General features: G+C 37.1%; 1 protein-coding gene across 2 annotated transcripts in view; it reads left to right on the top strand.

Annotated features, from left to right (window-relative positions):
• ABCA13 (ATP binding cassette subfamily A member 13) overlaps nucleotides 1-15019 on the top strand; it is a 210957-nt gene that overhangs the window by 162667 nt on the left and 33271 nt on the right. For both annotated transcript variants that reach the window (XM_055800569.1, XM_055800568.1), the window contains exons 55-56: nucleotides 3323-3473; nucleotides 12476-12610. In XM_055800569.1, coding sequence (XP_055656544.1) covers nucleotides 3323-3473; nucleotides 12476-12610 — 286 coding nt within the window. The remainder of the gene's footprint in view (nucleotides 1-3322; nucleotides 3474-12475; nucleotides 12611-15019) is intronic.

Here is a 15019-nt window from a genome sequence, read left to right as displayed (position 1 = left end):
TACAATACCTTCCATGCTTCAAAGGCCGGACTGTGATATTTTCTTGAGGATGCTGTACATTCTGTTGACTCTTACCAAAAATGTACTAGAAATGTAATTTTTGGACACATTCTGTTGGTTTTGTCTGTTGCAGCTCTTCTACTTTTAGGGAAAAATTAAATAATAAGTGGAAGCATTGACTGCTTATAACAATATTGTCTAAAAAGAAAGTCTTCACTAGGAAGGAGATAACTCCTGTTCCATGTTAGTTATATGTCTTACCTTTCATGATATGTAACGAAAGTTACTAACAGAATTTAAAGATAAAAATCACTCAGTTTTTATAACGATACAGGAAGTCTTCTAGTTGTGTAAAATTCTGGTTTCCTGCCTATAGTTTTTAGATATTATATACTGGAATTCATTGTGTCTACTATACTATGGACAAAAGAGCTGAGAGGGGTTCAAAGCTCTACTTATATGTTCTTTATTTATAAAACAAGCTGATTTTTCATCTTCTGTGCCCTGTTGTTTATATGAATAACCTAATGAGAAATGTTAGTATGCTGATATTAAAAGGGCAGAAAAGAAATGTCTGTTTTTCTTCAGGTTGACAAAAAAACCCACAAAACAAACAACATTTTGCTACATGCTAATCCATATGTCAGAAAATATTTAAAATCTACATTTCCAATTTTATTCTGGTGACATCATACATGAAGATGTTTGTTAAGGAAGAAGAAGGTTATCATTAGTTCAATGAATAACAGCAGAATTAAAGAAATGAAAAGGGAAAAGCTTTTACAGTATATCGTTTAGTGAAAAGGTTTTCTGGTATCATGTCATTACCACTTGAATTGTTCATTTCATTTAGACCCATGAAAATTAAAACTGAGAGATTAAATGAATTTCAAGGAAAATAATTTTGCAGAGATGAGGGCAGTTTTCTGTTATATGATAGGTACTATAATTAAAAATTATGCCGTGTTTTTCTTTCATCTATTCTTTCAGTATTCAGAAAAAAGCTTAGGACCTGGCTAAACAAAACTGAAGGATGAGCTCCAGCTTTTTGATTTGGAAATCTACTCAGGATATTGCTAAGGAAGGAATAGTACTATATGTACCAAAAAAGTCTCAATAAAAGACCATAATCATCATATAATGCCCTCAACTTCCCCCACCCCAACCCCCTAGTCTGGTCAGATTGTTTTCTGCTTTGACAGATACAGAGATGGAAAAAAAATAAATAGATCCATGAGTTCTTTAGTGAATACATTAGAAGCTCATTATTAATAGGAACTCTTTAAGTGTTCAAGGTCAGCATTAATGAATAAAGTGGCAAGATAAAGACCAAACTGAGTAAGAATATTAAATGATGTATTCTCACTGTACTCTTCCTTTATGAAAGCTAAAGGTCAACAGGTGGGCTATTGTTCATCTAAGGCCGGGTGCTTTATGGGAGGCATAACACTAAGATCATATCTATACAATTAGCACTGGAGACACTGATAATGTTTTTAGTTCCTGGTGCAAACCTGAGTAACTATTATCTGATATAGTTCTATCTGAAGGACATTAGATATCTGTTATTTTTTGCAGCCCTGAAACTTAATTTTTGTTTTTCATTGTATTGGACCCATTCCAGACTAGAAGTTTCTATCCAGCTACAGGATTCATGCTGAGTAAATGTCCCTGAAATTACCCCTGAGTGCGATTTGTTCTCTTATGCCTGAACTTGGCATATTACCAAAACCTCAGTCTTGTTTCTCCAAAGACAGCAGCTGCACCAAAAGGAAACCTTGTTAGTGTGCCTGAAACTTCCTAGTAAAACAAACCTCAGACACATCTCTCTGTGTCATCTCTAGATCTCTTTCAGATCTAGATTGCATTTCACTGTGGAGAGTGTTTCACTATGTTACAGTTCATTGAATAAGGAATCCGCTGCTTCTGACAGGGTATGCAAAAAGATCAACATTAATCAATCCATACTTTAAAGTATAGATCACCTTAAAAGAATAATTTAATTTGATTTAGGCGTGGCTGGAAAATGAGCTGGTAAAACTCTTTACATACCTCATTTAAAATAACCTATAAGTGGATATAAATTAATGAAGAAGTACATTTCTTGTATCCTTTTTCCCCTATTTGTGAAGACTTTGTCTAGAGACATGTCTAAGGACAGTTAACTTCCTTGGCACCATCCAAAGCTACAAAGACAGGAAATTTTTATATCTTTGCCATTAAGAGCAAAAGACCATTCTAATTAGCCCCCAGCAATGTTTTTCATAATCATAATTTATCTTTTCATAACATTAAAATATATTTTGATGCTGTGGTTCATTATGTAAAATGCAGAATTTGTGTTTTCTTTTCCTCCCCAGACTCCTGAAACTTGTTAACAGAAGATACATATTTATATTTTCGCTAGTGATGGTATTTGTAGATCCTGCATTTAATACATTTATTTTGTGTCTAAATGATTAACCATATATTTAGTTCTCTTAACTAGAAACGTAGAAAACCACTAAAGGGAAAACTGTTCTTTTACTTAGAACCTTTTAAAAAGTTTTTTTCTTTCAAAGATCATTTTTTTTTATTATTAGGTAACTTAATTATGACAGGTCTTTTCTGTACATGTAAATCAGCATCACTGAATGTTGAATTAGATGTTGGAATAAATAGGATAGGTTTAGTGTCATTATGGGTAATGAGACACCCTTGCAATCAAGCTTGCTTCTTAGCAATGAATGCAATTTCAAGTAATGCTGTACAGCTACAGTGATGGCCAAAGTCTCTTAAATCAGGGTAATTTTATATTTTTTTCCTGTATTGTCTTTTCACCTGCTAGGCTTTAATATTCTGTGTTTTGTTTTATTCTTGCTCTTTAGAGAATGAATGCACACATATGTGTGTGCACAGGCACGCAAAGAACACACAGCAACATTCCCTCCACCACCCTACTGCCCTTTTAATATTGAATGTAATGCATGCAGAATGGTTTTGAATTCTGACTCCTTAGAGCAGGGTCTACCAAAGAGATAAGGGAGGTAAACCTGGTAGGAATTCATTCTCATGGATCTGTCCTTCTGTGTTGATCTGTTCACCTTGACACACAAGCTGTTAGAATAGTGATGTGTGGGTGGCAGTGCTAATCTGAAAGGGACAAAAAGCATGCATGGCGTGTGGGTGGCACTATGGCAAGTAATCATACCAAAGAAGTTCAAACTTATTTACTTACGAAGTTGAGGGGGTATGTGTTTGTCTTGAAGACCCTGTATCCCAAGGGTGAAACTCAGGGCTGTGTTTTTCTTAACGTTCAAGGTTTTTTTTTTTCTTTAAACAGATCTGAAATGGATATACTGTCTGCTAGCTCTGAAGGCATTCTCATTGGCTACTGTCCACAGCAAGATGCCCTGGATGAACTTTTAACAGGTTGGGAGCATCTATATTATTACTGCACACTGCGTGGAGTTCCAAAACAGGATATTCATAAGGTAACTATCCAGAACAAATTTGCAGGGGGACCTGAACCCAGGTTGGTCTGCGGAGTTTATAAAACAATTATACTTTTTTTACATGAGAGAATAGCTAATATTTCATCTTAACAACTTTAGTAGTAACCGTTTTCATAACTATTAATTTATTTAAACAATATGGATTTTTTTCTGTTATGTCAGTTCAAAACACAATAATGTCACTGAGGATAGTGAAATAACAGTAATGTAAATGAAATTTCAGGCACAAAAACTCTAAAGAAAATGAAATTTATGAATGATTCAACACCTTCATTATCACACTTAGAGAACTGGGAGGGAGTATCACATGTTCTGAGCCATGCATCTCTGAAAAACTCTTCTTCAGAGAGGACATAAAACTCTGAAGGAATTAAAAATTGTTGAATGATTATATAAATAAACCAGACATCTGGATGCTAAGATGGCAGCTGTCAGCACTTTGCTAAGTAAACATTTTATATTTCACAAGATGGTGGCTGCATTCAAACCACCTGCCTGGAGCACTCCCTAAAATATTCCAGCTGCCATACCAGGCCCAGGGCTGTCCAAGGAGAAGAGGCCAAATTCATGTCATAAAATGTTTTAAGAACTGAATAGCAGAGATGATGAAAATATCTGGGAACATCACTGAGAAGTTTTAAATTTACAGATACAGATGTAGCTTTGCTGACCAGCAAACACTGCTCTTTTTCTGTAATGAGGCAATCAGCCAGCCAATTCCAGAAATTAAGTACCAAATGGGCATCGTGTAAAATGTGGGGGGTTTTCCTGTCTCTGCAGATGGAAGTTTCTGATCTGACCTGGACTTGAGCAGCTCAGTCTCTGGTGCTTAATTGCATCTCTATTCACATGAGAAAACTGGAGCGTGATATGAAATCTGTGTCTGTCATTCCTGCTGTATAGATTGGTTCCATGTAGTTGCTATGGCTCTTGATTGTCCTCCTAACCACCTGTTGTCTTCCTTTTCCTTTTTTCCAGAAGCAAAACTGCAAGTAACTGAAATGCCTTTTTTTTTTTTTTTTTTTTTTTTTTTTCCCCCTACCTACTCAGCATTTTCCTGGCTATTGCCTCAGGATCCACTAAGTTGTTTACATTCATTTCCTTGTCTGTATGTGAGAGGGCCAACTTCTGGTTCTTTGCAGTCTTTTTTTTCCCCAGCAGCTAGGTACTCTTCCAGAAAAAGGTATGATTGCTGCAATGGGACATTGAGTATTCAGAAGTAACTGCCATTATACCTCAATAATGCATCAGGACAGGCAATGTCTTAAACTGATCATTTGGGTGTTTGTGGACGAGTCCCACCTGGCTGGACTTTTAACTGACTGTTTTAACCGTACAGTTCTTGCTACCTGCAAGAAATCATCATATGGTCTTTTATTTAGTTGTTTGCTTTTCATAACTCATTGGTGGTATTTTTTTGTTTCTGAGTACTGGCAGAGTGCTGAAGACTTGACTATGTTTCCCTTGATCTAAATGAACTATATAAGGGATAATTGTTATTGCACTAAACCCCTCAACTATAATTACCTGTTTTCTCCATGAACTCACAGTTCCTCGCTAACAGTTGGGCTAAAAGCCTATCATAACTAGCATCTATTATCGTGGCACTTTAATGGACACAAAGGTGGCAACATCTCCTCCAGAGCTTTGTAGTCATTCGAAAGAGTGCTGTTAAATATCCATACATCTTGCGTGTTATTTAATGCTTTTGGTTCTAATAATTTAATAGAGGAATCAAAGTTTGATTGTTTAATTATGCAGGAGTGCCCTTAAAATGCTCTAAACATGGTTTTTAAACTTTTCTGTCTTCTTATTTTCGTAAGAAAATGCATATGCCCAAATGGTACACCGTGTACTATAAATGAAACAGTTTTTAAGACACCCTAAGAAGAGTGGAGATTTCAGAAGAATCTGAATGGTAGAAGTACATAGTTTTAATTAAATTTCAAGGGACTCGCTTATATAACATTGGGTCATATACATACAGTGTTACTCTCACCAAGCCCTCTCCAGAGCATAGACTAAGCATACTGCCCATTTGTGAATAAGCTAAAGCACATAAACCCTGGTGAATGGTGGTCCTCTGAGAAAGAAACTGAGTAGGAATGAGCCTAAGAAGGGCTTCTCTACAATTAAAATAATTGCATCAGCCTTATTGAAAGAGTTACTTTTATAACTGACTTGAAATTGCCAAGAGCGGTGTCTTTGAGTGAGAGCTGAGTAGGGCTTTTAGTCCTGTGCCACCTTTCTGACTGATCAGCAGACTCTTAGCTATTTTACTTTAATACTCACAGGTGTGAGGAAAAGCTGTTCAGGTGGCACTGGCAGACACCTTCTTTCTGATAATACCTCATCTGCAGACAACTGGAGATGATAGCTTTAAGCAGTGCGAACTGATCTGTGCGTTACAACAGGCTATTAATGCTTTAATCTTACACTCTGCGCAAACCCTGTCAACACCAGTAGTAGAGGAGACTCTGTGTGTGTGTGTGCACGTGCCTGTGAATCCCGCTGTCACTGCTTGATTTGTGACTCCTTCAGGTCATTTAGCCTCCCAGAAGCAACTGCTTGGCAGGGTAAGGAGCCGGATCAGGAGCTGTGTGGAACCTTGAGAATGGAGAGAGATCTGTGGTGTGCTTATGGACCTGGATTTCATAAGTAAATTGCCCCATGCAGCACTGAGCTTTTCTCAGGTGCCTGGGAACTTTTCCAGATTGCGATGATCAGGACGATATCAGCAGATTTCTATGCTGTGCCTGCAGGGTGTCTCTCTGCATGTGCATATGTAAATGAATACTACTGCAAATGCAGCCTCATGCCTGTATTTGGTGAGAAGCAACAAGGGTAACCTGGCTTCATATACCTTCTCAGTAGGTAATGTGAGAATAGTGCTCTCTGTGAAGTATCTGGCATTCATAAACCCCATTTCAGATGCAGCAGTCTTTAGGAATAATTGGTGTACCTAAAAGCTTTCACTTTATGTTCAGATCCAGCTATTCTGTGGGAAATTAGCACACAGCTACTGGAATGGCAGTTTTCAAACCCATTTGGGGAGCAGTTCTTCACACAGTGTGGTAATTCACGTACGGGCCCTGCTTCAAGTGGATCAAAATCAATTATGCGCTATTTAGAAGTGACTTACATTACTACGGTGCACTAGGAGAAGATAGATGTTAGTCTTCTGGTTATCCTGAACCTTAGATGATCTAGGTGTAGACTCTAGACTATTCTTTACAGGCAGCCTTCTGTGCCTCAGTTTCACAAGTGATATAGAGACCGTTCTTCCTTCCATTGTCTTAATTTTTTGTCTGCAAAGATTGCAACGCAGACTTTGTTGCCATATGTTTGTGATCAAGGCATCAAAGGGCTCCTGCAAATAATATTTAACTACTCTGGTTTACCTTCATCAAAAACTGAAATGCAGCTATCTCAGAGGAAAACAAATATTTTTGTTAGCAGGCCCTTCTGACTGTGTGCCACTGCTGTGAAGTGTTGAACAGCTGCTGTGTTTCAACTCAGAAATGGCTGGTGCCTGGAGAAAGTGTGCATTTTAGTTGCCTATAAAGAAAATAAGGCCTGGGAATGCTTTGGAATAGCCAGCTGTATGAAAATGTAAGCTGTTATTTTCTCATTCCCTCCTGCGTATGATATGGTGCTCCAAGCCTGCCTCTGAATGTTTACCAGTCAGTGTTTCTGCTAATGTGCATGCACACATATATATTCTAGAGTACATGGTTTTGATGTGGAAAGAAACATACATTCAATTTGTTTTTTAATAAATTAGTAAACAGGCAGGCGACTTACAGGATGTGTTGCTGCTAAAGTTATCTATTGAAGCACTAACTTCAAGGATCAAATCCTTTGCTAGACAGATATATCAGCAGCAGGAGTTAAGTGCCTGACATAAAGCTGAGTGCACTTAATGTTCCAAAACAGTAATTAACTGAATGGGAAAGGAGGAGAAAAATGGGTCATTTGCTATCAATGTTAAGCTTCATGTAACATGAAGTTTTGCTTTACTTCCCAAATTAGCTCTGAAAGTTTCTTTTTACTGCAAAACTGGAAAAGTTAGAGTAGAGCTTTTGGACTATTTAGACAGGTACTAATTTAACTTAGTATTTTTAATTCTTATTTTTATTTATTTAATATATTGAGTTTTAATATCTAAATTTGTTCCAGAAGACAGGATACACTTTGTTAAAAAATGTAGGATATTAACACAACATTAAATGACATCTCTCATTTGCATTAAAACTTGTGTTGCAAACCTCAAAACAAGCTTCATCAGGCCTTCAGAGGCAACTTCTGTAAGAATGTCAGCATGATTTCTCTTTACGTTAACTCTAGGAACATTTTTGCACTTACTCTGGAATCTCATTGACTTCCTTACATGTTATATTCTGTAGCTGCTGGAAAAGGAATTTTTAAATTCATTTATTCTTTGTGTGTTTGCTTTTTTTGGACTTCGAGCAGAATTAGTGTGTACAGTTTTATAAGATTCTGGGATAAAGGACTATTTTCCCCTGGAAGTTTGACCATGAGTATATGCTTTCCTAGTGTAAGAAATCTAATAATTTCGAGTTTACTCTGATGTAGAATGAATACTGTTTGGTGTGGAATTGATGAATTATTGTTACTCTAGGATGTTCAATCTACACTGCAGTTACTCACTCAGAACCCGACACTACGAATGACTATTTTGGAAGTGTATAGTTATTTTTCAGATGACTCTAGAATTCATCCCGTGTTTTTCATTTGTACTAGGTATGATACTAATTTTCAGTATTTGGTTTGGTTTGCTTTATAAGGATATGTAAAAAAAAAATACCAAGAAGATATAAATTGTATTTATTTGGTCAGAAATGATGCACAGATCAGTACACTGATGCATACAACCTGTCAAGTCAGGATGGACATGCTACCACATTTCTAGTCTTCTATTAGATTAAGTCTTCACTAACTCCAGGTTTTTGTGGATCACATACTAACTGATGACTCTCAGTACTACTTAATTTTTTACTGGCATATTAATGGTAAATTTCAGAGAGAGTGAAAAATCATTAGTGGCTACATGATTAGCATCACTTACTGCTTTTCAGTGGGGTGGATGCGCTTTTCAGTTCCCTGATGGATAGAGGACACAATGACTACTTTATTAATGCAATATTTAGCACAAATAAAAATGTTTGCAAAAATTCAAGTTACCTTACTGCCTCTTCTGCAATGAATATAGTCTTTAGGAAATCCACAAAGTATTGAAAGATTTGGTGTAGACTTTACAGATTGAAGGGTTTATTCCAATGACTGTTCCAAACCTAGAGGAACTAGTCCCAGTTAATCTGCGAAAAAGAACTTTTGCTAAAGATGTTAGATTTGATGAAGGAAAAGTAAACATATTTAAGGAATACTGGAAAATAGGGAAATCGTTAGTTGATAGATGTAAATCTGTTATAATCTGGATGGGGGTAGGGGAGAGGAGGAAAGAGTTTAAATACATAACTACAGCCATGACTATAGGTAAAACATATTTATGGTTCAAGTGCATTCAAAATATATATGTTTGTGTATAATGGAGTCTTTTAACTTGGCCTCAATGTTACCAGCTTGCTAAATAAATTGATGTATCTTCTCACTCTTCACTGCTGAAAGCAATTGAAACCAGAAATAGAACATCATGATGAATTTGACAAGAAGGGAGAGAAGGTGCTTGTGTATATATCTCATATGCACTAAAGGAATGAAACCATTAGAATTGTAAATCTCTTGCATAATTGCATGTATCTGTTTGAAGATTTGTCACATGTTCAATTCTGAATTTAATTTAAAGCAGTTTAAGAGGGTTTTTCATTTTTACTTTATAGCATACTATATGATACAAGCCACAAGGTACCACTGGTTATACAGATAAATGAAGTTATAATGGAGATGTGCAGGCTCCTCCACAATATACCTAATACATAATATTTATAATTTCATTCAAATGACTGTGTTGTTGTTTAGGGCATACTGATGAAATTAAGACTTATTACTGGAAGTCTTATTATATACATTAAAGAAAAGAGAGAAAGTTTTGGGGTCATCTCTTGAAAGAAGAATGAACTCTATCTTATATTTGCTGAAGCATGCTCTGCAGAGCTCCTTTGAAATGAAAGGATTGAGGAGGATAGCAGGAATAGATCTTCTAGTTGCAGCGGGGAAACCATTAGGAGTAAGAAAGCTGGCTAATCCTTCTGCCTTTATGTTGCCGATGTGATTCAACTCCAAATCTGGTCTAATTTGATACGTTTTGCTCCGAAGAAGCATATCTAGATATCAAGCCAGACTGCAGTGTGTACTGCAATGATCTGCAAGGTTTATCTTGGAAGCTCTATACAGTCCGAGCAGCAGCAAAGTGGGTACTATGAAATGATTCTTAACCCTCTCTTTCTACCTTAAGTAAACCTTGTCTTGCAAAATTCCCATGGCAGAGGACTCGCCAGGCTTTCTCTATTAGTACAAAACAGGAGATGGCGTGGTCATGAGTATGTATGCACTGAATGCTTGAATACATACCAGATAGTTGCGAGGATTCTATGTTTGAATTGCAAATCTGGCAAAGTCGATTCTTTTTAATGTTGCTCCCTACAAAGAACATTGTGTTCATACCTGATACTTCATTGAGTCTCCTTGGGGACTTAGCTTGAATGTTTTTTCTTTTCTCTCTGGGACTGTTCCTTGGCTTTCTAAATTCTTCCCTGTGAGGCATTCATTGCCCCTTTCAAAGAAAGGCATTTTTCTGATTTAAAGTTTTGATAACATTTCAAAGCAGTGATATAGAAATAGTGGTTCTGGCCATAGCTAAAGGATGGTGATTATTATATTTCAGCTGTGATATGTAGTCCTCTTTTTTTCTTGTTGTTTAGTAACCCTTGAAGCCTGTTGTAGTTTTGCAATATGTGTTAATTTTGGTGTAAACAGAGATCACAATGGTGATCTTTCACTTTCTGGTTTTATTTTTTTATGAGCTTTTCTGTGCAATTCTCTGTATATTGTTGATGGATTTGTAGGAGGATAATATTGTCACTAATATGCATGCCTTCCCAGTGGTAGTAAAGTCAAGTCAGTTTAGTATAGTGGATAAGCTGTCTACTATATGCTTTAGAGGTGTTCGTTTTACAGGCTATTTCAGTATATAATGAGACCTATGTTTGCTAGTTAGAAAAATAAGAAACCAACCAAACAAACAAACACCACCCCCCCCCCCCCCAAACAAACAAACAAAAAAAACCCCAAACCCCAAGAAGCTTGGCTATTATATCTCAGAATATAGCTTAGATGCTTGACCATTTCTAAAGCCACAGAATGTTTGAATCTGCAGCATTTCTACAGATATATAGCAATAGTTTATTTCGTTCAAACAAAAGTAAACCACTGTGAATTAACTCTAAAATAGCAGATTTTAGCTTTTCAGTATAAAATTACTTGTGGGTGGTTTACTTTTTATTTTTTTTTTTAACTATCTGCATCTACTGTAGTCAGAGCAATATTTATAAATTGTAGCTTTTATCTAAGAACATGCATTGCTGTCAGGCTATACATTAACATATACTGAATGCAAGCGACTATTACTAGCAGTGCCAGGATCCACACTAGAATACTGCAGATTTTCACCAGTGCAGCATTATTCCTGCTTACAGACAACTTGCTGTCTCAGAGTTGTCTCCTGTTTTTGTACATAGCACTGAAAAATCTTGCTAAAAGGGTCATGAATATCTTGATAAAACTGTCTTATAAAAATATTACTATGCTTATGGCAGTTTATTTGAAATGGATGGTGAATATTAATTCACAATATAGTTTATGATATATTTTTTCTATTAGATTTTCTGAATTAATTGTAGGCTGTCCCTGATTGACTTACCCTTCCAGTCAACCTTTCTTTTTGCCGAAGGTAGTGCAGAGGCAGCAAAAGGAAAGCACTATACTGCTGGGGATATTCTGGCTGTTGATCTCAGACTATAGAGCACCACACAACTACTTGTTTTACAAGAATCTCCTGGCTGTAGTACATCCAGGTTGAAGACATACTGACTCTATTACAAATTAAATCACCCTTTGATGATACAGCCACCCAGCAGCATGCCACTAAACACCTGCTGCTTTGCAGGGTGCACCTGGCAGTGGTGATTAGAAAATTTGCTCCCATCATGTTTGTGCATGATGCAAAAAACCATGATTGTGTCCATCATGTTTTTGCATGAGGACTCCCTGGGTGGTCCAGCAGTGATAACTGATGGAGGTCGAGCAAGGCTCTTGCTACATTAAAAATTCTCTAGTAGCAGTATTTGAGGGAGCCTTGTACATTAGGACTGTCTCTGACAGGTAAAGAAAGGCCATAGAGGACAGCGTGAACATTGTCTCAGGTATGCTCATGTCCCTGCCCTGCTTACTCAGATCACACATACTTATTTAAGCAATTACAACCAAATCAGCTAGGGTCAACTTTCTCCTCTCAGTTGTTAGAAAAGTACATGAATTTAAATCTAAATTACCTTGTGTGTTTAAGAAGCTCTAAATCCTTGACCTGTGACTTGCTTTTCTGTCATTTCCATCTTTTTTGTGGCTGATACAGAATTTTGTCTCCTGAATTTTCAGTTACTAAGATGTTCGATCAAATAAATACTGGAGAATTAGAAATGAGGAACATTGTAGATCACTGACCCATCGATGCAAGATGAATGCAAATGACTGTTACAAGCAATGACAAAGCCAAATTACATATATAAGAAAATACTTATCCTTTGTGGAGAACTAAGGAGTCCCAGAGCAGATTTTTGTATGTGTCTAGGATTCAAAAGTAATAGTATGCAACAAATAGGGGTAAATAAGGAAACAATATGTACATTTGCTTAATATGCATGAACAGAGTATTCTTTCAACCTAAGCACAAGCATTACCTGATTTGGCTCATCTTTGCTGGCCTTCATATTTTTGAACCACAGGTTGCAGAGGACCTTGTTAACCAGTTACACTTCAACACCCATGCTGACCAACTGGTGAGAACATACAGTGCTGGCACAAAGAGGAAGCTCTCTACTGCTGTGGCTTTAGTTGGTAAACCTCAAATACTTTTACTGGTGAGTAGAGGTAATACTGTGCCTATGATAAATAGGTTATTTTGAATTTTGCTGTCTTGTATGTTGCTCTAAAGAAAATCAGGTAATTTTCTGATCAGTCAGGGAGTAATTGATACATGGATGTACAACTGTCCTCTTCTGCTGTATCAACACTCCTTATTTCATTCTCCAGTGCTCACAAAGATAGAAAGTGAAGTTGTAAGTTGTTTTTCCTTTCCTTTTTTTTTTTCTTTATTTTTTGGTCCTAAACACACAAACCCACATTTGTAGCATCCCATAGCCCAGGGGTCCTCAAACTGTTTAACCAGGGGGGCGGTGCGCAGATGAAGTGGCCCGCAGCCATCTGCGGCTGCTTGGTTTCCCCCCAACCCCCAGCGGGGGGGGGGGGGGGGGGGGGGGGGGGGGAGGGGAGGGGGCAGGGGGGTGTCTGTAAATACCGGGGGCCAGATTGAGGACCCTGGGGGGCCGTATCCAGCCCATGGGCCGTAGTTTGAGGACCCCTGACATAGCCCAAATGTATACGCAATTTTTTTAAAGATTTCCTTACTCAGAAGAAGAAAAAAAATTAATCCAAAATATATTAATGCTTTATATATTTTATACTTTGTATATAAGATGAAAAAATATATATGAACGTTCTACTGGCTTCCTTAAGAAGGAAAATTCTAATTTTAATTAGTAATTTGGAGCTGGTGTTATTAATTATTGACCAGTCTTTTTCAGGAAGGATATTCATATTCCTTGCCATGTCATGTTTCATAAATCTGGCTAGTTCTTATATTTTTGTTGGATTCACAAACCACACAACCAAACTAATACTCCTGGATGATATTAATTTAAATTATTTATCACAAGTTGTTTTGGTGCTTGCATCCTACTGTTCATTTAAGCCTGAAACTGGCCTTTCCAGTTTAAACAATGCCTCTTGTATTGAAGATCAGGGTATTACAAAGCTTTGGGAACTGCATCATTATGACACTGCATTCTCTTTCTTATCATTACCTATTGTTTTACCAGAGAAGATTGGACATCCCTTTCTTAAGACTTGTCCAGGAAGAGCTAAACCAGTTCAATAGTGGAATAAACCTTTCAAAACTGTCAGAGGGAGGGAATCAGCTTCCCAGAGCTGGGGTGGAAGCTAGTGCTTCCGAGAAGAGATGGACTAAGTAGAACAAAATTAAACTGGTGTTCTCACATGGTTCATGTTTCAGAAGATCAGACACATTTTGTTTCTTCTAACTTCCTATCATTGCTTCATTTCTGAGTTGAATTATTTTATTTACATTTTATGCTTAAACTGACCCTGGTTCAGTTAGTAAAAGGAGGAGATAATCTTAAATCAGTGCTTTGCCAATCTTAGAAAATGCTCCAACTGTTTTTAATGCCTTTATGACAGCATGCTACTGCAAGTATCCATTTCAGCCTACTTCTTGCTACAGGGCACAGACTATTGTGTATATAGTGACAAGATGAAAGAAAAATATCTAAACATGTTAAATGCTTTAAAACATTTGGCTGGCTTTAGAAAGCTAGCAGATTTTAAAGAGTTATTCAGTATTTTAAAAGGCACTCTTTTTTTGTCTGCAAGCAAACACACCAATGTAAATCACTGAATCTGCTACTAGATTACATCCAAGATCATAAATATAAATTTAAGTAATAGCATGAGCTGCTTTATTTTTATTGCTTTTTATGTTTTCTTTGTTAGCTGTGCACAAATAAAGGCTATTGAAATGATTTCTCTTTCACATCTTCCATTGGTAGCTAAACAACAAAACTGCCATCAAACTGGATGTTTTGTTTGCTTTGTTTCTTGAGAATTTTGCTTCCAAGTTTCATCTGGGATTCCTTGCTGCCCATACATTGGCTAAGGCAATACAACACTAACAGATGCTGATAACTCTCATGAAATTCCATTGTATAAAAAGCAACTGGAAGAGTTTTCTCCTCCCTAGTAATGTAGTGACAGAGATTTACTTTTGGCAATCAAATATCCTTCCTTCTGCTTCCATGAGTAGGTGAAGTCAAAATTTGATTTAGTGAGGACAGCAGGATTAGGTAGGAAGGGGAAAATAAGTTTTTGTAGCTGCACTTCTTTCTCCATGAAAGCCATCCAAGTGGGAAATGGGTTTGCCAGACAGTTTGCATTGAGCAGCACTGATTGGGTTATTATCTAATCCTGTGGATTCTCCCCACTGTGGGTTGGAGTTTTCCTCAAAGGGACTCTGGGAGTAACTGCTGGAGGATGTTGACTCCAAACATATGATCTGCCTGTCCACATCTTGCTATGGGATGAGCAGCGCAGGCAGCCAGGAGTTACACAACTTCTCCATTTGTTTGTGCTCGTGGCAGATGTGCATGCAGGGGAAAAACAGGCACCAAACCCTCCCAGAAAGTAAGGAAAAACAC

The sequence above is a fragment of the Falco peregrinus genome, chromosome 3, assembly GCF_023634155.1.
Source record: "Falco peregrinus isolate bFalPer1 chromosome 3, bFalPer1.pri, whole genome shotgun sequence".
Lineage (NCBI taxonomy): Eukaryota > Metazoa > Chordata > Aves > Falconiformes > Falconidae > Falco > Falco peregrinus.
This window is presented reverse-complemented; position numbering and strand designations above follow the sequence as displayed.